Genomic DNA, 23588 nt, shown 5'->3' with positions numbered 1-23588 from the left:
ATCACTCTTTCCATGAAAAACTTTCTCCTAATCTCCAGCCTGTATTTCCTTTGATGCAGCTTGAGGCTGTGTCCTCTGGTTCTGTCAGTGCTGCACCAACATCTCCAGATGGTGCCCAAAAGCCCTCCCTGCTTCCCCACAGCTGCCCCTGCGTGGGGACAGGTTCAGCTCGTGGCCGTGGCAGTGTCCCCATGCCATCCCCAGCGTGGGGGTCTCCTCTGGATCCCGCTCTCCTGGTCTCTTCCCTCCTTCCTCATGCTCCCTGAAGCAGTCCTGGAGAAGCCAAACAAGCCACCAGAGATGGGAGGAAAGGGAAGAGGCAGCTCCGCTCCCCAGCTAACCTCAGCTAATTCCCAGCAGCTGGAGTCATCTGGGATTGCTGGAAAGCCCAGGTCCTTCTCCAGACTCCCAGCACTCAGGATAAGCCACCAGCAGGGCATTGTGCAGAGGAGCAGACGCTGCAGCGTACCAGTCCCTGTGCCTGGAAAGCCAAGGTGCACTGCTCAAACTGGCCCAGGAGGAAAAGAACCTCCTGAAGAACGCTCCTGAAGCACCCACAGACAGCTCGCTCTGAGCAAGGCCCTTGCAGGGGCTGATGCTGGCTGGAGGAAAGGATGAGGGGAGAAGGACGGAAGGACAATAGGACAGACAGGGAAGGACAGACCTCGACACCCATGGGCCCTTTGCTTTATGTCTCTGCCACCCTAAACCTCCAAGAGACCCAAAAACCCACCCGAGAAAGGAAACAGAGGCACAGAAGAGACTCGGTGAGGAGAGATTTGGTAAGAAGAGACTTTTAATCAGACTCCGATACAGCTCTTACAGGGTTTCTCTCGATGGCCGAGGAGCCCGGGCGCCGCAGCCCGGCCCCGCCCGGCACACGTGGGAACTACTGCGGCTACGAGGGGACACGGGACGCGCCACTACGAGGTCTGTGCTTTACCTGTACAGGAGGGTTTCGCCAGTGTTGTGCTTGTCCCAGGGGAAGCAGCCGCATCCTGCGTGCTCCCGTGGCTGTGCCATGGCCCTCCCGGCCACCAAGGCCACCCGGCCCCGCTCCTGTCAGCGAGACCCACGCTCGGGAAGGGTGGGGGCCATTAGAAGGCAGTGGGAGCTGCTTCTGGGAGGTGCTGGGGCTGAATGTGACCTGTCAGGGTTTGGGCAGGAGCTGAGAGGTGAGGATGGGGCTGTTTTGGAGGGATTGAGGGGAAGGAGCCATGGGACACCCTGGGGACCCAGCTCCAGCCATGCCCTCTGCCTTGCACCGGGGTCAAGGTCCCTGCAGCAGAGGCCGGTGCTGGGGAACAGAGCATCCCAACTCCAGCCCTACAGGCTGGACCTGCAGCTCCACACCACAGGGTGCACCCCTCCAGCAACCTCCTTTGTGCCCTCTCCAGACCCACTGAACACCCTCCCCCCAGAGAGGGAAGAGGGTGTGGACCCTTCCTGACCTACCCAGCACCTCCTCGTCCCTCAGCCAGGGACACCACACTGCTCTGAGCAGCAGGATCTGGGTTGGGAACCCACCAAGGAGCTGATGTGGGGGGCCAGGGATATCGGCAGCGGTTCCCCCCTCTTTGTCCCACTGCCTGAAGGAAAACTGAAAAGTGCCTGTGCTCACAACTAGCAGCTATTTCCTGTGCCTCTGTGCAGAAAAAGAGGAAAAGATGTGATTTCTAGGGCTAAAAACCACTGGGGGCCGGCCCGATCCGCAGCCTGGGACCCCGAGAAGGTGTGTGGAGGGAGAACCTGCCCCGGCGAGCGGGAGAAACCCCCACGCAGGCTCCAAAAGTGAGCGAGTACAGCCAGAAGTGAATCCTAAAGCCACCCACGCACACGGACACGCGCACACCCCACGCACGGCAGCTACGGACGAACACGCGCACGCTCCCACGGCGACAACACGGATCTCCTAAAACCTAACACACACACACTCCCCCCCAAAACCCCGTGTCTAACACCGAGCAAATGCCACGACAAAACACAAGTATTTCCACAGATAAAAGTAAAGGTGTCGTCCCTCTTCCTCCTCCTCTCTGCTGGACCCCCAGGGCAGCTGGACACCCTGGGGCTGGGGGGAGAAGGGGACGTGCACCCGCCACACACAAGAAATAAAAAGGTAAAAATATGCCCCGCTATAGAATGAGAATTGATCTGTACAGCACTGGGAATGAAAATAGGTCATGGGCCACTTTGGGATACGATTTGTCATTTAACAGCATTTACAGTGACATTTACAGAATAAATATACAATAGAAATAGAGAATCTCTAGGTTATTATTCCATCTCCTCTCTCTGTATATATTTTATATATATATATAATATAGCTTCTTTGTTACCTTCCTATTGATTTTGCCTCTTGTTGATGCTGCAAGAAGAGAGGAAAGCGAGCTCCTCCCTGGCTGGTTTGGGAACAGGGGTGGGAGAGAGGGAGGGCCAGATCCTTCCCCCCGGGGTTCAAGGAGCATCATGCCTTGGGAGCACGTGGGGCTGAGCGTTTTGGCTATGGGAAGTGTCCTGCTCCATTAACTCCATGGGAGCTACGGTGGGAATCCGGCCCCCGGGCTCGGGGGCGTCGGGGAGGTGATGCTGGGCAAGGATTTGACTCATCCTCTGTTCTGCTGGTCAGGTGAGGATAGACCCCATACGAAATGGGAGGGAACATGTTGCCTCAGTGATGGGGAAATGCCACCGGATTTGGGCTTCTCCCTTCCAGAGATGATGCCATGGGGACATTTCTGTGTCCCTCTTGCATGGGCAGAGGAAGGAGAAAGACATGGGAGGGGATGAGGAAGGGGGAACTTCTGGAGAAGCGTGCCTGATCCTGACTCACAGATCTTGGAACCATCACTGAGCTGCTTTGGTTCGTTCCACTCCTCCATCTTCCCCCCAGAAAAACAATTTAACGAAGGGCTTGAGCTAATTGTCCAGGAAGAGTCTCCAGGTCACCAGCCAAGTCCATGGAGAGAACTTTGAATAAAGGATCACACCCACAAGAGATGTCACTGTGGGAAGCTGCTGGCCCCAGGGCTGCTGAAAGTCAGGGGTGTGGTGAATGGAGCAGCTGCTTCCTGCCTTCACCTCCAGCCAAAAGGAGAACCAAGGTGAAAGAAAAGCAATTGACAGGAAAGCAGAGGAGAGAAGGGCCCATGAACCAGCACCCACAAACGTGGCCTTCAGAGTGGCCTGAAAGATCTTCATGCACAACCTAAGCCCAGCAGGACCCAGGGTGAGGTGCTCCCCCAGCCTTTGGAGGCAACAGAGGGGAGTGTGCTGCTTCCACATCCCCAAGGAAAAGGGGGATGATGCCAGGTTATCCTGACAGCCTTGGCAGAAGTGCTTGGTTACAGGTAGGATTCAGGGAAATTACCCTCAGACCCAGTGGGAAAGACTCAGAGCTAGAAGATCCCACCCTTTCCAAACAGCCTGGGGAGAAACAACATCAGTCAGATCCCCCAAAAACATGGATGGGAACGATAGAGGCCCCTGGACTCTCACAAGGGCTCCCCAGATCAAGAGCTAGTGGGGACCTGGCACTGGCTCCCAGGAGCCGCTGCCCCTCAGATGCCTGCGGTCCCCAAGAGCTGGTCACCCCCACCCAAAGGCTGCTGAGCTCCCGTGGGGTGTGACAGGAGGCAATGCCAAACCCCTGCCTCGGAGGGGACACGAGGAGAAATGAGGAGGCACATCCAGAGAGAACCACTGCCCAGCTCACCTCGGCAGGGGGCAAGGGAGGGAAGTCAGGGGGTGGTTTCCTGAGAGCTAAACCAGGAGTGTGGTAGGACTGGGTGTCCCACAGCTCCTCTGCTTGTCCCTCTGGGACATCTAAAGAGAGGAGTGAGAGGAGATGATCACCACGCCAGGGATTTTGGTTCGGCAGAGCATCCCCCACCTCAGGAGTAATTCCAGGAGAGCACTCCTGACCCCCATCACACCAACCCCATCCAGACCCCACACAGGCTCACACACGCAAACCACGGTCACTTCAGGGGTCCTCCTGCCACTCAGCACCATCACCACCAACCCATGGAGCATCCCAGCTACTCCATCCCGTGGCTGTGACATCTCCGTGCCTCCAAAGAATTCCCAGCCACCGTCCCTGTGCTGGTGGCAACAAAGATTCCAGGGATGCCCTGTCTCACACCCCAACATCACAGCTGGCTCCGTGCTGCTCCCTGCCAACCCTGGTCAGAATTTGGGGGGTTATTTGGGTGTGTCCACAGCTATAAAACCCTACAGGAGATACAACAACAACAACGATGGTGACAACAACAGCACCTTTTTGTGCTATGAACATCGATGATTAATTGTGCTCGTTGGAATAAGGCCATGACTCCTCCCGGCTAAAGGACAACAGACAGGCAGGGAAGAGCGCTGGGTGACAGGAGGAAGCACGATTGGCTTCCCACCTGCTGCCAGGTCCTTGTTCCAACCATCAGCTGCTTAGAAAAGAGAGATTCTTTGCTTCAGATTTGAGCTGCATGAGAACAACTCTTGGAAAGGTATTGCAGCGTCCCTTACTCCTTTTCCCTTCCCCGGAGGTGAGTCCAGGGGTCCTGCCTTTCCACCGAGGGTTGTCAGAGGAGTCCTGCCCCTCCTGCAATCCCTTCTTCTCGATGTCATCTTAGAAATGGCTGCTTTGCTTATGATTTTAAGAGGGGTTTCTTCTTCATCTTAGTAATTAATTCTTCTTCACCCTTAGTAATTAATTTTCCTGTTGCCTGGACAGCCAGGATCCACTCCCCAGTGCCCTCCTCTCCCGGTGGGGGTGGTCGGCAGGCAACCATCACAGTTCAGACTCGGGGGTGCTGGCCAGGAGGTACCCGCTCCCGTATCGTCCGTTGGGAGCACTGCTCATTTCCATGGGGGAGTTGCTCCCGGGGCCCAGGTAGGAGCGGTGCGTGGGCATGGGGGATGGGGTCTCGCTGGGCACTTTGCTCAGGATGAAGCGGGTCTCGTCGTTGTCTTCCAAGTTGGAGATGTCCTTCATCATCCGACCCTTCTTGTAGGTGACAGAGAGGGCGTTGGAGCCATCCGACACCAGGTGGAACTGCCGGAGGATGAAGACCAGAGGCAGAGGAAGGGATGCCAGGATGATCAGGGAGATGAGGATCGCCATGGCCCAGGTTGGGTAGAACAGGAACTTTTCGGCAGCCTGGAAGAGACAGATATTAACGTCTCGGTGTGGCAGGCACATTCTCCTCTCTCTCAGGATTTTTTCATAGAAGAGCATAGAGAGAATAAAAAGAAAATAATTTCTATTTCTGCTTCTTGTTTTCCCATGTGGAATGTGTTTGGAGAATTGTTTACCTGGGGTGGTTGCTTGGTTGGATTCTGGTGAGGATTGTTTGAGCCTGGTGGCCAATCCAATCCAATCCAACCCAACCCAATCCAATCCAATCCAACCCAATCCAATCCAACCCACCTGAGTCTGGACCCTCGAGAGAGGGTCACGAGTGGTGAGTGGGTTAGATATGGGAGTTAGAAAAAGTAGGTTTGTAGTTTTAGTATCTCCTTTAAATAGCGTATTAGTGTATTATAGCATAGTTATAATAAAGAAATCATTCAGCCTTCTGAGCTGGAGTCAGACATCAGCATTTCCTCCCACCGGGTTCACCGGCATTTGCAATATCTCGGGGCTGCTGCAGTGGTGATGCCCACCAGGTACAACATCTCCGAAACACCAGACAGCTCCTGCTGCCTCCTGTCAGACCCAGCGTCACCACATAAAGTGTGCTCAGATCGAGGGAAAGGATCCTCACACATGATGCTGGGCACAGCTTGGAGCTGCGGGAGCCAACCAAAATCAAACTCCAGCCCACGGGCAGAGCTGGCTGGAGATACCTGGGCAGCATGAACAAACTGCTCCCAGGGGATGAGCAGGGTGGGAATGTCACCCAGCAGGAGAGGACGGAGGAATGAGCAGAGCTGGGATGAGCAGAGTGGTCTGCAGCTCAGGTGGGGAAGGGGAGGGAGCTGTGCTCACCTCCTCTCTGATCCATGCGCTGTATCCCGGGGGACTGACTCCCAGCTGGATGATGCTGGCAGTCATGAGCACGGCCATGCAGATGGGAGACACGTACTTCCAGGCGTAGTAGTAGAACTGGTAAGGCCGGAAACCCAGCATTTCCGTCAGCTCCTGCATGAACCTGCCGAGGAAAGACATGGAATCGTGACATTCCCCACCTCTGAGTGAGAAACAACCTCCCAGAAGCCCCGTTGATGCTCAAGGGAGAGCCTGAAGAAGAACCCAGCTGACCATCTCAGCGTCCCTCAAGCCTGAAGAACTTGTGGAAAACTCCTCAGGACAAGACCATCTGAGTGTTATCCAGAGCTGCCTTTGCTCTGGACAATTTCTGAACAAGGAGCACTGTGGGGAACAGCCCTCCCTTCCAGAAGGACCTGGAAACCTCAGAAAAAAGGGTCATCACAAGTAACAGAACATCACAACCAACAGGAGATACCCACGAGAAGGGGCTGCAGCAGGAGGATCAAAGTGAAGCGAATTCCTGCCTCTATAACTGCCCTTGGAGCATTTGCTCCTGGAGAAAAAGCCATATGGAAAAGAGGTGAAAGGAGGCTTTTTAGTCAGGAGTTACACCAAAGTTATTCCTTTTGCTGTAGAATTTCCTTACTTCTTGGTGCCATAAATCCAGGCCACAGCGATGTTCTCCAGGATGACCACGACGGTGAGTGGCAGCGTGGCTGAGTAATCATCAAACATGGTGACAAAGTAGTTTCCAGAACGCTGCACAAAGATCAGCCCCACTACGAAAGCGAAGATGCAGCAACCGACTGTGGGGAGCAAACGGGTCTGGTCAGCAGAGCCTCCTGAGGGACACCAAGACCTCCAAAAGTCCATTCCCTGCATGGGCATGGTCAGCAGAGCCTCCTGAGGGACACCAAGACCTCCAAAAGTCCATTCCCTGCATGGGCATGGCCCAGTTCACCTCCCACCATGTCCACACTCTTCAGGAGTGACTCCTCAAGGCAATGGGGACCTCCCACCCCTTCCCAAGGAGGTTGCAGGAGAAGAGACCTCACCTGTGAACACTTCCTTCCGCACCTTGAAGGTGTCGATGATGGGCGTGGTGATGCCTGACATGGTCCCGATCATGCTCCCCAGGCCCAGGTTGATCAGCATCAAGAAGAACATGACGGACCAGAAGGGCGAGGCCGGGAAGTGGGTCATGGCTTCTGTGAAGGCAATGAAGGCCAGGCCAGTCCCTTGCACCGACTGTTGAGGTGGGGAGAGGACCAAAAGATGAGAAGAAACTTGTCAGGGACACAGACTTCAAGACCCTGATGTCTCAGGTCTCCCTCACCAAACCCTCCTCAAGGAAAGAAAATCCCAGTCTGGTACTGGAGATGAGCTGGTGATGACCCTGCTCGACCTGTGCTGGACAGAGCTTCTCCCACCCCTGGAGGACCCCTCTGTGCTGGGCAAAACCACAGGGACTTGGATTCTCCATCCCTGGAGGGTCTCTAAAAGTTGTTTTTCCACATCCGTGTGCCCAGGATTGACACAGGGAGAGGCAATGGGGCGGGTGACCTGCTGGTCCTACCAGGAGTGCCACCAGGTACCTTGTTGAGTTCATCCTCCAACAGGCAGGCATCCAGGCCCAGCTCCTTGAAGTGCCCCTCCTTCACCGTCATGATCACCCTGTACATCTCGTTGTAGTCCTTGGCAGTGAGGTGGGAGAAGTTCACGTGGGGTGGGATGAGGTCATGGCTCAGCACATTGGTGTTCAGGTAGCCCAAGATCTTCTCAGCGTTCCTAAGGGAGAGCAGAAGCTCTCAGGTGATGCAGGGCACCTGAGACATGTTGGGTTCACACCCAAGCTGCAGATCAAGAGCCCGTCTTGGGGCTGGGTTTTAGGCTGGAGGAGCTGAATGCTCAACTCCCTCAGCTACACTGGTGCATCCCTGGAAATCCAGGTCCTGACCATCAGGAACTTGGGCCCACCAAACCCCAGGATCATCCAGCTCCAGAGCACTTTTCTGCCTCCAGACCCCCCACAACTGGCAGCAGCAAAGACCTGCCCACCCCAAACAGAGAAAAAGCAAATCTTACTCCACCACGCATTTCTCGTTCATGATGTTGGCCTTGAAGCCCAGCACAGCAAACACAACCAGGGTGGCCAGCACAGACGTGAAGAAGTTGATGAAGGAGACAAGGGTGGCATCGAAGTGGCAGTTGTTGTCCTGCTTGTTGTAGCTGGAGAAGGCAATGACCCCCCCAAAACCCAGGCCCAAGGCGAAGAAAACCTGCGTGGCTGCTTCGCGCCACACCTGGGGGTCCAGCATCTTGTCCAGCTTGGAGGGAAGACAGAAGAAGAAGTTAGGTGGCCCTGGTGCCCCCACAGCCCATCCCAGAGTGACATTCAAAGGGCTGAGGTGGTTTTGGAGCAGCTGTGGGCTGCTTTGGTGGGGCAGTGGCAGGAAATGATCTCTAAGGCCCCTTCCAACCCAAACCATTCCATGATTCCATGATCTGCCTGGTCAGGTCTGGCTTTACGCAGCACTCACACATCCTTCTCCTCATTGATGCAGAGGGGGAAACTGAGGCATGGAGCGGTCAGGACAAGGTTTGACCTGACCTCGGTCTGCTCCACCTGCCCCAGGGGCCTAACTGGGGCTTCCATCTCTCTCTGTACAGCTCCCCAGTCCGTGTCCCCCCCCAGCCCAGGGCACCACCACCTGCCCAGGGATGGGTCTCCATCCTCCCCTGGCCATCTCCTGCTTCCAGAGCACCTGGAGCGCTGAAATCAAACATCCTGGCTGGGGGGGGACCAGGAGTTCAAACACTCCCCAGCCACATTCCCCCTCTCCTGGGAGCCAGAGCTGCAGCCAGGAGACCTCCCAGCATCATTCATCAAGGGACCATAATTAATGTCTTCTAACAGCCTCGCCGGCTGAGCTGATTCATCTACATCTCTGCTTAATTAATTAATTAGCTGGTTAATTAATAAGTGCATACCACCAGCAGAGTTTTTTTCTGCCAGCCAGCATCTCTCCATTAAATCTTTGTATTTATATATTCCCTTGGGCACCTCTGTGCCCCCCACCCCGGCATCTGGGTAGCTGAGGATGGTGAGTTTGTGAGGCTCGTGGCTGTCCTGGCCACACCCTGAATTTTGGGAGCCACTCCACATCCTGATGATCTGTCAGCCCAAGTCTGGGGCTAGTACTTTGATTTTCAGAGTGGGGAGGAAAATAAGGGGAATAATAAGAGAATAAGGGAAAACAGGGCATGGCCAGCCAGGAGGGGAACCTGCTTGGAGTCTGCTGGGCTTGGAACTCTCACCTTGGGCGTGAACATGTGCATGATCCCATCCACTGCCCCGCGCAGCAGCAGCCCCCGCACCAAGAAGCAAACGAGCACCAGGTATGGGAAGAGGGAGCTGAAGTACATCACCTGGACAAGAGGGATGAACACAGCACAGCCTCAATTCCTGCCCCTGGGCCCAGCCACCCTCCCATCCAACCTATGGACAGCTCACAGGGGGGAGAAGGGAGAATTTCCCCCCCCCAGGATGGGGTTGGCTCCCCAGGGATGAACTGTGGGACCCCTCGGGGCAGGAGGGTACAGGTGGCTGGACAGTGCCCAGGCAGAAAGAGAGCTGGGGGCACTGATGGACAGCAGGCTGGACATGAGCCAGCAGAGTGCCCAGGTGGCCAAGAAGGCCAATGGTTCCTGGCCTGGATCAGGAATGGTGTGGCCAGCAGGAGCAGGGCAGTGATTCTTCCCCTGTGCTGGGCACTGGTGTGGCCACACCTCGAGTGCTGTGTCCAGTCCTGGGTTCCCAATTTAGGAAAGAAGTTGAGGTGCTGGGATGTGTCCAGAGAAGGGCAGCAAGGCTGGGGAAGGGTCTGGAACACAAGTCCTGTGAGGAGTGGCTGAGGGAGCTCAGCCTGGAGAAGAGGAGGCTCGGGGTGACCTCATCACTCTCTACAACTCCCTGACTGGAGGGTGCAGCCAGCTGGGGTCGGGCTCTGCTCCCAGGACAAGACAAGAGGAAACAGCCTTGAGCTGCACAAAGGGAGCTTTAGGCTGGACATTAGGAAGAAGATCTTCGTCACAGAATGAGTGAGTGGGCATCAGAAGGGGCTGCCCAGGGAGCTGCTGGAGTCACCACCCCAGGAGGTGTTTAATAAAAGGCTGGATGTGGCGCTCAGTGCTGTGCTCTGGCTGTCAAGGTGGTGCTGGGTCCCAGGTTGGACTTGATGACCTCAAAGGCCTTTTCCAACCTAATTGATTCTGAGAAGTGCTGGAGCTCAGGGGGATTTTCTGTGCTGGTGTGGCTGAGGCCTGGCTGCACGTGTCAGTTGAACTAAACCTCATCCCTACACCCTCTTTTGATCTTATTCTGGATCTCTGCAGAGGTGACCCCAGCTGTGGAGTGGGTGTGAGCATCCCAGGGGACACAGCATTCCTCTGGTGCCCCAGAGCAGGGCAGGACAGTGTGTCCAGGCAGGTTCCTGCTTCCAGGACAGAGCCCAGCCAGGCTCAGGTGGCCACCAAAACACACCTTCCCTGAGGACTGGATGCCTTTGATCATGGCCAAGCCAACAAGGCTCCAGGCCACTAGCAGACACAGGGTCATCTTCCAGTTAAGGCCCCCGCTCTCAGAGATGGAGTTGGAGATGTCCAGGGTCTCCCGGTACCAGAAGTAGGTGGTGGCTGAGCTCCTCTCGCATTCGGTCTCCACAACTGCAGGACAGAGGCAGAAGAGCATGAGGGGGAGAGTCATCCACTGTCTCCTGGGTTGATCAAATGTCAAAGACCCACTGGAGCCAGCCAGGGAAGGGAGACACCTCTGGAAACTGAGGGGCAGAAACTAATGGGGCTCATTCCTAGCAGGGAAAAGAACAGACAGGATGTAAAACTACTACCAGGTGAAAATGAGATGTTAAATACGGGGAGAGACATTTTCATTTGCTATAAAACTTGTCAGAGAGTCCCAGGCTGGTGCTCAGATGTTATAAAACACCATTAGCTCCATCTGTGTCTCAGTCAGGCAGTGGAGCAGCCCCTGCCTGACTCTCACTGCCTCCCTCCACAGTCCTGGGTCAGACCCTGGCCTCCAAGCACTGAGGCAGCCTGAAAATCCCATCAGTGGGGACTCAGGATTCCCAAACTGGCATCAAATCCCATCAGTGGGGAGAGAGAGCACTGGAGACACCCATCCAAGCCAAGGGGAAGCTCTCCATATGGTCGGGGCAGCTGGGCCAGAGAGGAACCTCTGCCTCCCGAGGCCCCACCTCCTGCTGGGGTGCTGATGTGTCCCACAGGGTCCCACAGCCCCCCTTCCCTGGGAACTGCTCCCTCCCAGCCGAGCTTCCCGTGCCTCACCGGCCACCGAGCCGTTCTTCACGATGGGGCAGTCGCTCCAGGGCAGGGGGTACTGGAAGGACTTGAAGAAGTAAAAGATGCTCCAGCCGATGATGACGTTGTAATAGAGACCAACAAAAAAACAGACCTGCGGGGAGGAAGGAGGAGGACATGGCATCAAACCACAGGGCAGTGAAATGTCCCCAGTCCCTCTGGGGCTGCTGGGATCAGGGGGTGGGTGCATTCCCAAACCAGCTGCAAAAACACCTCTTGACCTCTCGAACCTCCCCCTGGGGCTCCGCGGGGTTTGCCTCACCCCGCACACCCCGGGCTGGGGCGGGAGGCTCCCCGGGGCGCGCTCACCAGGCAGCTGGCGTAGCCGATGCCTCCCAGGCGGGGACAGATGTAATTCCAGACGCCAATGCTGCCCCTGCGGATCCGCTGCCCCACTGCCAGCTCCAGGAAGAACAGGGGCAGCCCGATGATGATGAGCAGGACCAGGTAAGGGACCAGGTAGGCACCTGGAAGGGGAGAGAAAGGTCATTCTAGATCTCCCTGCTCCAGTGCAGCCAAGGACAGATGGACATGGGCAGACAAGCAGGGCAGAGCTGGGACAGGCTCTGCCTGGTCCATTGGTTCATTTGCAAACAGCCTCAAGTTGTACCAGGAGGGCTTAGATTGGATATTAGGACAAATTTCTTCATGGGAAGGACGGTCAGGCACTGGCACAGGCTGTCCAGGGCAACAAAGGAATCCCTATCCCTGCAAAGGTTTAAAAACCATGTAGGTGTTCCTCCTGGGGACATGGGCTAGGGGTGGCCTTGTGCTGGGTTGATGTTTGGACTCAATGACCTTAGAGGGCTTTTCCAACCTAAATGTTTCCATGATTTTGTGATCCAGGAATGCAGATCAGAGCTTGGCCAGAGGAGAAGCTGTGGAGAGGAGCAAACATGTGTGGAAGCATTCCCTACCATTATGGATCACGTGGGATAGACCCCAAGGACTCCCTGAATCCTTGCAGACAGATCTCCATGTGCAAGGAGCCACCTCCATAAGCTGACCCCTGGGGACACGGCCACATTCCTGAGCCATCCTGTTCCCGCAGGCACAGCCAAGCCCCCTGTCCCAGCACATCCCCCTGGACATCCCACGTTCCCAGCAGCAGCATCACCAGGCCACGTGCCACCCTGCACGGCCCGAGGAGTGGAAAAAACTTGGATTAAAACTCGGTTAATGTCTGTGTGATTGTAGGGGCTGGAGAGGAGCCGGCGGCTCCCGAAGCAGAACCGGTGACCGTAAAGGATGCGATGACTCACGCTGCAGCGCCCGGCTGAGGAATGGCTCCAGCTCCTGCCAGGAGCTGAGGAATGGGCTCAGGAGAATGGGCCTGGCTCCTGCTGGGTAGCAGACAGACCAAAGACAACCGAAATTCCCGCCTGGATTGACAGGCCGGTGACAGCCGTCACACATGGGCCAAGGCAGGACCTGGGGCAGGGGCTGCTGCTCCAAGCAGGGACTCTGCAAAGCAGATCAGCCCCAGCATGGGTGGGGATGGTGTGTTAAAAATGGGGGTAGGGAGAGAAATTGAGGTGCAGCAGCCCAGGGTGATTGGGAGGGTAAAAGGAGAGGCAGAGAGCAGAGCTGGAGCTCAGGAAAATGCAGGAAGGATCACGAGCATCCCATGTCTGCGACACTCTCCTGGGTGTCTCAACCTACAGATAGGTGGACATGAGACAGATTCAGATGCAAATTTGTCCAGTATTGGAGATTTCTTGCTGTGATGCCTGGAAAGGTGAGCAGCAGCTCACGCCTGTGCACACCAGGGCAGAGCTGCCAGCCCCTGCTGGCTCCCGGCACTCCGAGTCCTGGGAATTTGGCTCCAGCCCATCCTGCTACCAGCCTGCAGCCATTCTCCCCCGCAGACACCTGCTCAGGGAACAGGAGAGAAAGCAGCCGCCGCCATGGCATCCTGGAGCTGCTCAGAGCGCCCAGGAAAGGTCTGTCCATCCCTCCCAAGCTCCTGCACCCGCTGCTGGCAGCAGCCTCACGGCCTGGTGCGAATCCCAGCCAGGAGGGTTGCACATGGCAGGAGGAAAAGGCAGAGAATCGGTGTCTGCCCCATGGACAGGCAGATGATGCCACTTGGGTAAAAGAAAAATGCAGCAAAGCCCAGCAATCTGCTGCTCAAGCCAGTTCCCAGCTCCGTGCCTCAGTTTCCCCATCCATGGAATAGTGGCAATGGTTGGGGCAGCTTGTAAAGCCTTTTATTTTCAGTCCTGCTGCAGAAAGATGTTCTATCACAGCAAGGAGCTCCTAAAAGCAGCTGCTTGTCCCAGTCCCTGCCTGGCTCGGTGCCCCTGGATCCCAGCACAGGGTGGGTCAAACCCATTGTTCATCTCCTCTGCTGCAGCAGTGTCAGGGCTGTGCTGCGTCAGTTCCCATCCCCATTCCACATCCCATCTGGTCTTGTGTCCAAAACCACTTCTTTAATGCCCCCCACACGCAGACAGCGAGTTCAGCCCCGGATTTGAGGAATACACCAGGAGGAATCCCAGCCTGGCAGTACCAGTTGCACCTCCTGCCACCCAGCACCTGCTCAGCTGAGGCCAAAGCCCCCCAAATACCCAGGGCAGCAGAGAGCTCAGCCTAAGCTGAGGATTTTTCATTGATTGCACTAATTATGGCTAATTAAGGATTGCTGTGGCATGGGGAAACTGAAGCACAGCTGGGTTAATCCTTGTAGAGAAGGTTTCTGGTTCTCCAACCTCTGGTTCTAAATCTGGTTTAAAAATCTCATTTAATGGGGAAATCTGGTTCTAAAGCTCATTTAATGGGGAAAACTTCCTTGGCAATCAGAGGCCAGCTGTGTAATGAAGCCAGCAGGGCTGTACTGACCTCTCCCAGCCCTGAATTTGGGACAATCACACCGTGAAGAGCTGCGCTCTGCCAGAGCTGAGCTGGAGCCAAAGCAGGGCACCGGGAGGTGCTGGGATGCAGGAGCCAGGCACAGCCAGCTCCATCCCGGACAGGAGGGAAGGGAATGGGGCGTGAGCAGCCCCGGGAGGGGAGCGCTGACAGCACAGGTCTGGTTGACAGAATGACTCATCCTGACGATGACATCGGAGATGTTTTAATTATTGAGAGCGCCGCAGGTTCGGCAGCTGCAGGGCTGGGGCCACGGCAAAGGATGGAACAGTGGGAACACGGAGAGCTCAGGGGATGGGGGCACTGTCCTGGCTCTCTCCAACGTGGCTGGGAAGGGACTGGTCTGGATTAATAATGAGAAACCCACTCTCTCATCAGTGTCATGAAGGGTGGTGGGGCTCGGCACAGCTGGGAAAGACCTGACCCCTCTGGGCTGCTCTTGGAAGCCCAAGGAGGAGGCCTGGAGTGGGATGAGAGAATGGGAATGGGATGGAACCACAAAATGTGGCTTCAAGAACCCAGGGGAATGGAGGGGCTCTCTCTTCCCTTTTTAGCCCTAATTTCCAAATTAGGCACTAGGGTTAGGGTTAGAGGTCAGAGAACCACACAGCCTACAGCTCTAGAGTGCTGGGGCTGGAGAAAGCACGCCAAGGGGAGCACAGCACTGTACCAACATTGCTGTGCACACATCATTGCTAACCTGGGTCATTCATGGCACTGGGGACCTCAGCCACAGCCCCAGGCTGCCACTAGGGTTAGGGATCAGAGAACCACGAGGCCTATGGCTCTAGGGGTGTTGGGGCTGGCGTTACTTGCAATATTCCCAGCAGAAATCAGGGGGAGAAGCCAGAAATCCTAGCTCCTAACCTGGGATTCACCATGACTTTGGAGCAAGCAGGTGGACAGTCTTTAGGAAGAAGCCATCCTGGAGATTTCCACATCTCAGCACAATTTCTAGCAGCCCTTTCCCCCTTCAGAGCCCAAACAACACACTTTAGAGCCCAAATCACCCATTTTAGAGCCCAAATCACCCCTGTCCTTTCCTGGGATCCACACCCCAACAGGCAGTGAGGCAGGATTGGGTCGCACCCCCTTCTCCAAGGGCTGATCCCATCCCTGCCCCATCTCTCACCTCCTCCATTCTTCTGGCAGAGGTAGGGGAAGCGCCAGACGTTGCCCAGCCCCACGGAGTAGCCGATCTGCGCCAGGATGTACTGCAGCTTGCTGTTCCACGCCGGCCGGTTCTCCGCATCCAGCTCCTCATCTCCCTCCTTCTGCTTGTCCCACGCCTCCCCCGTCACGTTAAGGACGCTGCGTTTGTAGTCCACGGGCTCCTGGTGGGCCAGCAGGTCGGCCACCGACTCGGTGACATGCTCGCTGCTGTGCTCCCGCTGCGTCACCTTGCTGTTCTTCGGCATCGGGACGGCCCCGGGGCGCGACGGGGTGAGGGAAGAGGAGGAACGTCCCACGGGGAACAGCGCAGAGGGTGAGCTGCAGCTCGGGCCTCACCTCCTCTTCATCAGCAGGACCTGGGTGGGGAAGGGGTCAGCTGGGGTCGGTTGGGTTTGTCTGATCCCCAGGTGACCTGGTGGGACCGGCAGCACCAGGAGAGAGGGGTGTCCATCCCCCTGTGCCTTGGGACCTGCATCTGAACCTGGAGGGTCTCCTGCTCCAGGAATGACGGACCAGGAGCAACGTTCTGGTTGAGAATTATGGAGTGCCAGGATGGTTTGGGTGGGAAAGGACCTTAAAGCTCATCCAACCCCACCCCTGCCATCGGCAGGGACACCTTCCATAGACCAGGCTGCTCCAAGCCCTGTCCAGCCTGGCCTTGGACACTTCCAGGGACCCAGGGGCAGCCACAGCTGCTCTCGTTCATGGAGAAGAGCCTCCTGTGTCCCAGAGAGAGGAATTTCCCTGGGCTCCAGGGGACAGTGGCAGGTGATGACAGGTCACATCACTGTGACACCTCTTCTCCCCTCTAACACCTCCGGCCCAGCAGCTGAACCTCACAAGGCCTGAGACCAAATCCAGCCTCTGCCCTGCCTGTGCTGCTCCTTCCCCTCCTGACCATCAGCAGAGCCCAGGCTTTGCTCCACGACAGCTTGGAAGCGCTCAAGGGGACAGTGACAAATGCCCAGGCTATCTCTGCATCCCAGGAAGTTATCAGGAGCGACTTAAAAGCCTTGGAGCCTGATGTAAATCTCCCCAGGCAGCTTTACAACAGATAACGGCTGCAAAAACAGCAGCAGCCAAGGCAAAGCCATCAGCCCTGGCCCCTTCACTTTCCAGCCTTCAGCGTGGCTCAGGAGGAGCGATCCTGCACAGAAGCACCTCGGGAGGTGCTCAGAACCCAGCCCAGCCCTGCAGATTTCTCCCCTGCCTCAAAAATCTTGGGGACATTGTGGAAATCTGCTCCACTGGGTTGGGGATCCCTAAACTGGGAAAGCACCATGTCCTTCCTCTCCATACTGGGAGAACTGGGGTCAGATGGGCAACTGCCACCCTAGATTGGACCATGGTGCTACATCAGCTGGGGAAAAAAACCACAGAACTCCCACAACAAATCCCTCAGCTTGGAAAAGTGCCTCTCCTGAAGAGCTACGCTTCCTTCTTTCCTGTCCTCTCCATCTCTGCTCCCAGGGGACACCCGGCTGGTGGCTGGGCCATGGCAGAGCAGAGCTGCTGTGCTCAGAGACCTGGCCCACCCCAGCTGGGCAGCAGCGCCACCTCCTCCCACCCTGGGGGCTTTTCCAGAGCCATTCCCAGCTCTTCTTTCCTTTTGGACATTTTTGATCCAGCTCAGCCCACAATCCCATCCCTTTTCAGGGCAGTGGGTTCAGCCCAGGCAGCAAAGCCCATCCCCATCCCAGCCCAGGAGCAAAGCACCGGGAGCAGGAAACCTCCCCCTCACCCACCCTCACCTTGGTGTTTTCTCACCCCTGACGGAAGTTCCCCCTTTGCCAGGCCCTGTTCCTATACGGGAAAAAAAAAAAAAAAATCTATTTTCAACTGTCGGGTGCATCCGTTGCCAGGCAACCACCTCGGCTCCACATCTTTCCTGGATCCGGCTCCTCCGGAGAAGCCGCTTGAGTTATTTTTTCAAGCCTAGGCCAGCGATGTTTAATTTCCTAACGAGGGCTCATTCACACCAGCCCTCGCCGCTCAATCGTGGCAATTACGGGCACGTGGCTGCCCGGGGCTGCAGCGTCCTCAGCCGGGACGGGGATGGGCACAGAGCACGGCAAGGGCCCCATCCAACAGCCAGGAAAGTGCAGGATTTCCATCAGGCTTGGCTCGGGCTCTGTGTGGATTTGTGCAGACCTGGCTAAATCACCCACGGGTTGTTTGCTGCTCCCTGTCTGCTCGGCAGCTCCTCCAGAGCACCAGGAGGACTCGGGCTTGGGGCTAAAGTATCTCTTAGGTTTCTCTAAAGTATCTCTTAGGGTTAGGGAGAGAGCCAAGAAGATCCAGGATGTACTGGCCAAGCCCCCAGAGTACAGTCGCCCACGGTGAGGGCACCCAAACAGCTTTCCTGGGACACCCCAAACCCTTGGAGGTGCCCAGCTCCAGGGCAGGTGGTGCTGAGCACAGACCCCACAGCATTCCTGTGGATCTCAGCCTATTCCTCTCCTCGGTTTAGGTCCCCCCCGAGTTGTTCTGAGGAGCTGAGAGGCACCAGGACACAGATCCTGGAGGAGCAGGGTCCTTCCAGCACCTACAAAGCCCCAGAAGCTCTCAGAGCCTTGGAGGACACTGCTGACAGCAACATTCCCAAAGGACTTGGGGAAGCAGCAGGGCTGCTTGCCTGCTTTCATGGCATGGGGGTGGGCTCTCTAAATATTGGCAGGAGAAGGGCAGGTACAAGAATCCCTGCCCGTGGGAGATGTGCCCAAACTAAACTAGAGGGGAAAACCATAGCAGAGATCCAGATCTTGATCCTGGGATGGCTCTGGCAGCGTCCCCATGGCTGGTTTGGGGAGTTCCTGCTGCCTCCCCATGCCTCAGCTCCGGCCTGGGCATGGTGGTGTTGCCTGGCAGAGATCCAGGCCTGAGGGAGAGAGGATCATTCCCAATTCCATGAGCACACCCAGCCTTCATCATCCCCTTCCCTGCTGGGAATGGGAGATGAGCCCAGCCAGAGCCTGCACGAAGCCACCAACCCACACAGCACAGGAGCACGGGCCAGGGAAAGCGAGGTCAGCAGGGCTCTTCCTTTTCATTTCCCAGCCTTTTGCATCAGCCCCAAGGTCTGTACCCTCAAATGAAAAATCACAGTCCAAATCCATCTGAGAAAGGTATTTCTGCACATTCCTTTGGTAGAAAAAGGAATTTAATCAAAAAATCATCTGCCAAAAATAACAACCACCCTGTGAGAAAGACAAGGCAGATCAGCTGACAACCAGGAGCTTTCCGGGCTGGAGCGAGATAGAAAACCCTTGTCACCGACAGATGGAGATTCAGCTTGTTTACTTAGTCCCCATGACCTTAATTTTCTTAAATGTGCATTTTTTTCTCTCTCTCTTTAGAAGACAGATTAGGGTTTTCCAGAGCCCATGGCTTGCAAGAACCTCACTCACGCTGCCAGACCCGGGCTGCCTTTGCACCCACAGCTTTGCCCAGGTAAAACCAGCGCTGGTGCCACCCAGCTGGAGAGGGAACGTGGCTTTTCCCACAGCAGGACCCCGGGAAGGACCAGTTTGTGCTGTGGTCAGTGCTGGTGTCTCTGAGCAGGCATTACAAGGGGAGGCACTGGGGATAACTCACCTCGTCCTGCTCCGTGTCCCTGGGTGTGTCCTTGAACGGGATTCCCACTTCCCTGGTCCCAGTGAAACCTTCATTTTTAACTCCTCAGACAGCAGCCAGCGTTCCCTGAGCCCTGAGCCCAGGCCAGACCCCTGGGCTGAGTCCAGGGCTCCTGCTGGCACAAAGTGACAGTCCCCATCCATGTCCTCCTGTCCAGGTGGCACAGGGTGACCCCAAGCACCGCATCCCTTTGGACTGGCATGGGAGCCACCACTGCAGGACCCAAGGCACGTGGGACTGGTTTGCCACGGGACAAACTGGATTTAACCCACCAGGGAAAGGGCAGGGATGGAGAAGCTCCTGCCTTGTCATACCCAGGGGGTTCAATCCCGGCTCAGAGGCTCCCATGGATCCCAAAAGCAGCCGTGGGGAAAAGCTGCTATTTGGGATGAGTGAAGACCCCCACCCCCCAGCCCTGCCAGCAGCATCAACAAGGGAGCAGGGGAGGAGGGAGGCTCCGAGCCACGTGTCCTGTCTGAGCCCATCCTTGCTTTCTTGGGAAGGCAGCTGGGGAGCAATAAGCAGGCTGGAGACGTGTCAGCAAAGCTTTCAGCTGGGCCTGGGAGCACAGGGCAAGGCAGGGAGGAGATGGGGATTTACAGCAGAACCCAAGGAGAGCAGCCACCGGCAGCAAACGTGCTCTGGGTCCAAATGATGGGGCGCAGTGGAATCTCTCCTCTCCTGTGTTCAGATTCTACATTTATCCCTCGTTTGGGTCCAGAAAGGAGAAACTGAGGCAGGAAAAGCCACAAGATGAGGTTGGGTGAATTAAAAATTAGCATTTCACCCCCTGAGGACTCTCTGCTGTCCCTCCCTGCCCCACCGTTACCATTTCTCTCCCTTCAGCTTCCACAGAAATCCTCCACAGCTCCTAAAGGAGAGGGGAGAGATGCTCCTGGTGAAGCATCCAGCTCCCAGGCCTGGAAAGGTCCAGCTCACCCCACCAAGGTCACAGAGCAGGGAAAGGAGGGAGGAGTGGGGACAGAGGAACCGAGGGATTTCAGGAGGTGGAAATCTACTCTCAGCTTCAGGCTGGGAGATCTGAGCATCAATTTGCAGCTCCTCATCCTCCCTGACACACACAGAACTGAGGAAATACTGCACCCAGGGCAAGGCTGCTCCGTGAGGTGGGGAGACTGGAACAGGGAGGAGAAGGGACAGATCCAAGGTCACCGGGAAGCAGAGGAGGAGGGAAGGACCACAGATCCCTCCCGTCATCCCTCTGTGCTCCACAGCCAAGAGCCAAGGGAAGGAGACCTGGATGCACATCCCACTTTGAGCCCAAGTCGTGAGAGAACCAGCTCCAGGCCCCCTCCTGCTGCTCCCTGAGGTCAGGAGAGCCTCTGTGGTGGGATGGGGCTGGCCCTGGCAGAGCTGGTCCTTTGGGAAGCATCCCGCTCTTCCAAGCCACAGGAAACCAAGGGCAGGACCCTCCCAGCAGCATCCAAACTTCTCTTCAAAGCCCCAAGAAGAAATTTTTGCCCAAGGCAGAGTTTTTGCAGCTTTGACCACCCCTGCCCTGCTCCGAGGACCTTCCCACAGCCTCCACCACACAAACCTCCCTTTTCCACCAGCCAAGGCTGGGCCAAGACACCTCCATCTTAAATCTGCTCCGTGCTGGGTTTGCTCCTCCCTGCTCGGCCTCTGGCTCCACAGGGAAAGGATTTTACCATCTGGGCTCATTAGGGCTGCTCCCATTGTGCCCTCGTTAAAATGAGCCCTGCTAATTAGCACCCAGCTCTCACCCCATGGCGAAAGGACACGGGGTGACTCGGTGCCACCAGGGCTCTCCCCTCCTCACACCCAGCCCTGGGGAGGCACAAACTGCAGATGGGGTCAGTGTGACAGGGTGACAGAGCACGGGGACACCTGCAAGAAGCATCCCAGGAGCGAGGCTGGCTGGGGCTGAAGGCAGCTCGGCCACTCGCAGCCGGCGTTTTCCCCGGAGGGGCTGGAGCCGCTCCTCGTCCTCCCCGTGCAAACCGCGTCCCGCTTTAGCATCGTGACACAGGAGCGCTGATGAATCAGAGCTGCCCCCGCTTCTGTCTTACACCCACCCCAGAGGCTCCTCCAGCGCCCAGCTGTTATAAATAACCCCAATTCCTCTCCAGCAAAGCGCGGCTGGAGCTGCACCGGCCCCTGCTCCACCCGGGCTGGCTGCTGTGCCCGGCCCAGCCGGGGGCCTGTCCCGCCTCAGAGGGACACGGCTGTGACGTTACAGTGACTCTTGTCCCCAGTATGGCCAAGAAACGCCCGGAAGGGTTTTGCCGGTGGGTCACAAGATGGGCACGGGCGGAGGAGCAGCCCTGGCGCTCGGGTTTGTCACGAAGCGTGTGAGCCCGTGGATTCGTGGGCTTGGGGCTCCTTGCATGTCTCATTTGGTAGCATGAAAACACACACAGCTGCAATAACGTGACACCAGAGCAAAGGCAACCATCATATGATCCCTTCAGGGCTGGGTTTGATTCACCAGATGATCGTTTTCCACTTAGACCTCAGTGATCCATTGTAATTCACCCACTCCAGCCAAAGGTTACTGACTGAGCCCCAAACCAGCCAAGATTTATCCTGAAAAGCAACAAACAGGGGCATCCAAACCCCGCCGCGAGCGCTGCTTTTCCCTGCTGTAATTCATGAAGCTGCTGCTACGTTTGTAAACAAACAAGTCCAAACCCAGCCCGGGATGGGGTAAAAGCAGGGCTGCAATGATTTCGCCTGGACGTGTGCAGGTCAGCATCTGATCTGGGGTAAATCTGATCCTCCTGACTCCAGCTCTGGTATAACTCCAGATTCCTGCTCTCTGCAAGCCTGAAGTAGCAGTGGAGTCACTCCAGATTTAAACAGAACCCTTTTATTCCTACTGGTTTCAGCAGAGCCACCTCCAGTCCCTCCCAGTGGACAGCTCAGACCCAGATTTTATTTCCCTTGGAGCAGTCACACCCCCAGCCAGGTTCCTTGACCTAGTCCTGACACCTCTGGAGAAATATTCACAAGGAACTCTCCACCCTGCTGAGAATAGCTCTGCTGCCGCGCTGCTCCAGGTTTTTTTCCTACCAAGACCAGAAATAGTTACATCAGCTCCTGATGGATTCAAACCTCAGGTGCTTCAGACACAAGGCGTGATCTAGGAAGCAGGATTTCACCTTCTGGGTCCTCTACAAAGAGCTGGGAGCAGATTTCTCAGCTGGTTTGAGCCCCACATTCCTGGAGTGATGGAAATTTGGACCTGGCCAAGAGGCCAGCCCAAAAAAACACACCTTTGGGTGTATCCAGCGTGCACAGAGGGGCCAAGGGCTCCCCACACCCAATCCTGGGAATTTCACAAAACCAGGACCCTTAAGCCCCATTTTCTACCTCAAACCCAACCATCCACACTCAAGGAGCAGCACAAAAATAAAAGAAGGGGCAAACCCCCCCCCACCACTCCAGGGACCAGGACTGAAATATTCATTGCAGCCCAATGCTTTCTCCTCTCCCAATGTTATTGTCAAGGTCAACCTGGAGGCTGCATTCCCACCCATCCTCAAACGGGATGAGCCCCCCAGCAGCAGGAGCCGGGCAGGAACCCAGTGCCACCCCCGGTGGTGACCCCCCAGCCCCTGGAGTGGCTCAAGCCTTCTGCTGTCTCTAAATGTCCCCCCAGCCCTGGATGCCACCACCCTGAGGGCCACGCCTGATGCCTCCAGGCTGGGCTGTCCCCTCCATTAACCTCACCCCGGCCCTGAGCACCTTCCCCCCCAAAAGACCCCGATGGGGAGGGGACACCCCGGGCCGGCAGCCACCGGCGGGGTGGGGACACCCCGGCAGCGAGAGCCCGGAGCGGGGATGGGGGGAGCATCCTCACCTCGGCGCTGCTGCGGCTCCCTGGGAGGATGAAACCGACCCGATTCCAGGAGAAGCCGGCCCGATCCCGAAGGAAACGGCGCAAATTCCCGGCAGAAATCACCCAAATTCCCCCTGCTCCGGTGCGGGGGGCGAGTCCGGGCGGCGGCGGGGCCGGTCCGAGGCTGCCGGGGCTGCAGGGAGCCGGGCGAACGGGAGCAGTAGTGGCGGGGAAAGGCGAGCAGTGGCCAGGAAGGGCTCCGCGGTGAAGCTCCGAGGTAGCGGTGGCTCCGCTCCGGGTCCCCCCCCCCGCCCCGCCGCCGCCCGGTGGATGCGCGCTGGGCTCGCCCGGCCCCGCTCGCCTTCGCCGGAGGGAGGTAACTCCACACGGCTCCCGGGAAATAAAGAAAGAAAGGGGATAGCAAATTAAAAAAAAATAAAAAAAAATTAAAAAAAAAAAAATCAACGCGAAGGGACACGCAGCCCCTGACGCAGGCTTGAGTCACCAGGGCTGCGCGTCAAAGCTGGGGTGCCGGGCCACCCCCCCTGCTCCGAGGGAGGCTCTCGCATTCAAAAAAAAGTAGCATCGAGTCCTGACACAAAGGGGTGGGTCTGGTTTTGCTGTGGGGAAAATAAAACCCCTTTAAAATGCCCCTAAAGAGCAGCCCCAGGAGGGCCCTCCCGGCTCTGCTTCCCCTGG

At 56.7% G+C, this 23588-nt stretch overlaps 1 protein-coding gene across 2 annotated transcripts; it reads right to left on the bottom strand.

The window, feature by feature from the left end:
• Positions 1 to 768: 768 nt before the first annotated feature.
• SLC6A17 (solute carrier family 6 member 17) lies at positions 769 to 23266 on the bottom strand. 2 transcript variants are annotated; one of them, XM_053964207.1, is made up of 12 exons: positions 22911 to 23266; positions 15393 to 15789; positions 11699 to 11856; positions 11357 to 11483; positions 10533 to 10714; positions 9308 to 9418; positions 8075 to 8316; positions 7585 to 7777; positions 7045 to 7237; positions 6636 to 6795; positions 5987 to 6149; positions 769 to 5155 (listed from the first exon to the last, which is right to left on the bottom strand). In XM_053964207.1, the coding sequence occupies exons 2-12, from the start codon at positions 15676 to 15678 to the stop codon at positions 4787 to 4789; spliced, it is 2184 nt and encodes a 727-aa protein (XP_053820182.1). In that variant the 5' UTR covers positions 15679 to 15789; positions 22911 to 23266; the 3' UTR covers positions 769 to 4786. The 2 variants fall into 2 exon arrangements, with proteins under 2 accessions (XP_053820182.1, XP_053820183.1); XM_053964208.1 differs by lacking the exon at positions 22911 to 23266 and adding an exon at positions 17185 to 17218.
• Between the last annotated feature and the right edge of the window lie 322 nt (positions 23267 to 23588).

This window comes from Vidua chalybeata, chromosome 24 (genome assembly GCF_026979565.1).
Source record: "Vidua chalybeata isolate OUT-0048 chromosome 24, bVidCha1 merged haplotype, whole genome shotgun sequence".
In the NCBI taxonomy this organism is placed as follows: Eukaryota; Metazoa; Chordata; class Aves; order Passeriformes; family Viduidae; genus Vidua; species Vidua chalybeata.
This window is presented reverse-complemented; position numbering and strand designations above follow the sequence as displayed.

Coding starts and splice junctions, on each gene's coding strand:
- SLC6A17 (XM_053964207.1), bottom strand. CDS start 15,678: ATGCCGAAGAACAGCAAGGTGACGCAGCGGGAGCACAGCAGCGAGCAT. Junction 11,484..11,698: donor TCGGCTACGCCAGCTGCCTG/GTGAGCGCGCCC, acceptor TCCTCCCCGCAG/GTCTGTTTTTTTGTTGGTCT. Junction 5,156..5,986: donor GCGCATGGATCAGAGAGGAG/GTGAGCACAGCT, acceptor TGTCTCTTCCAG/GCTGCCGAAAAGTTCCTGTT.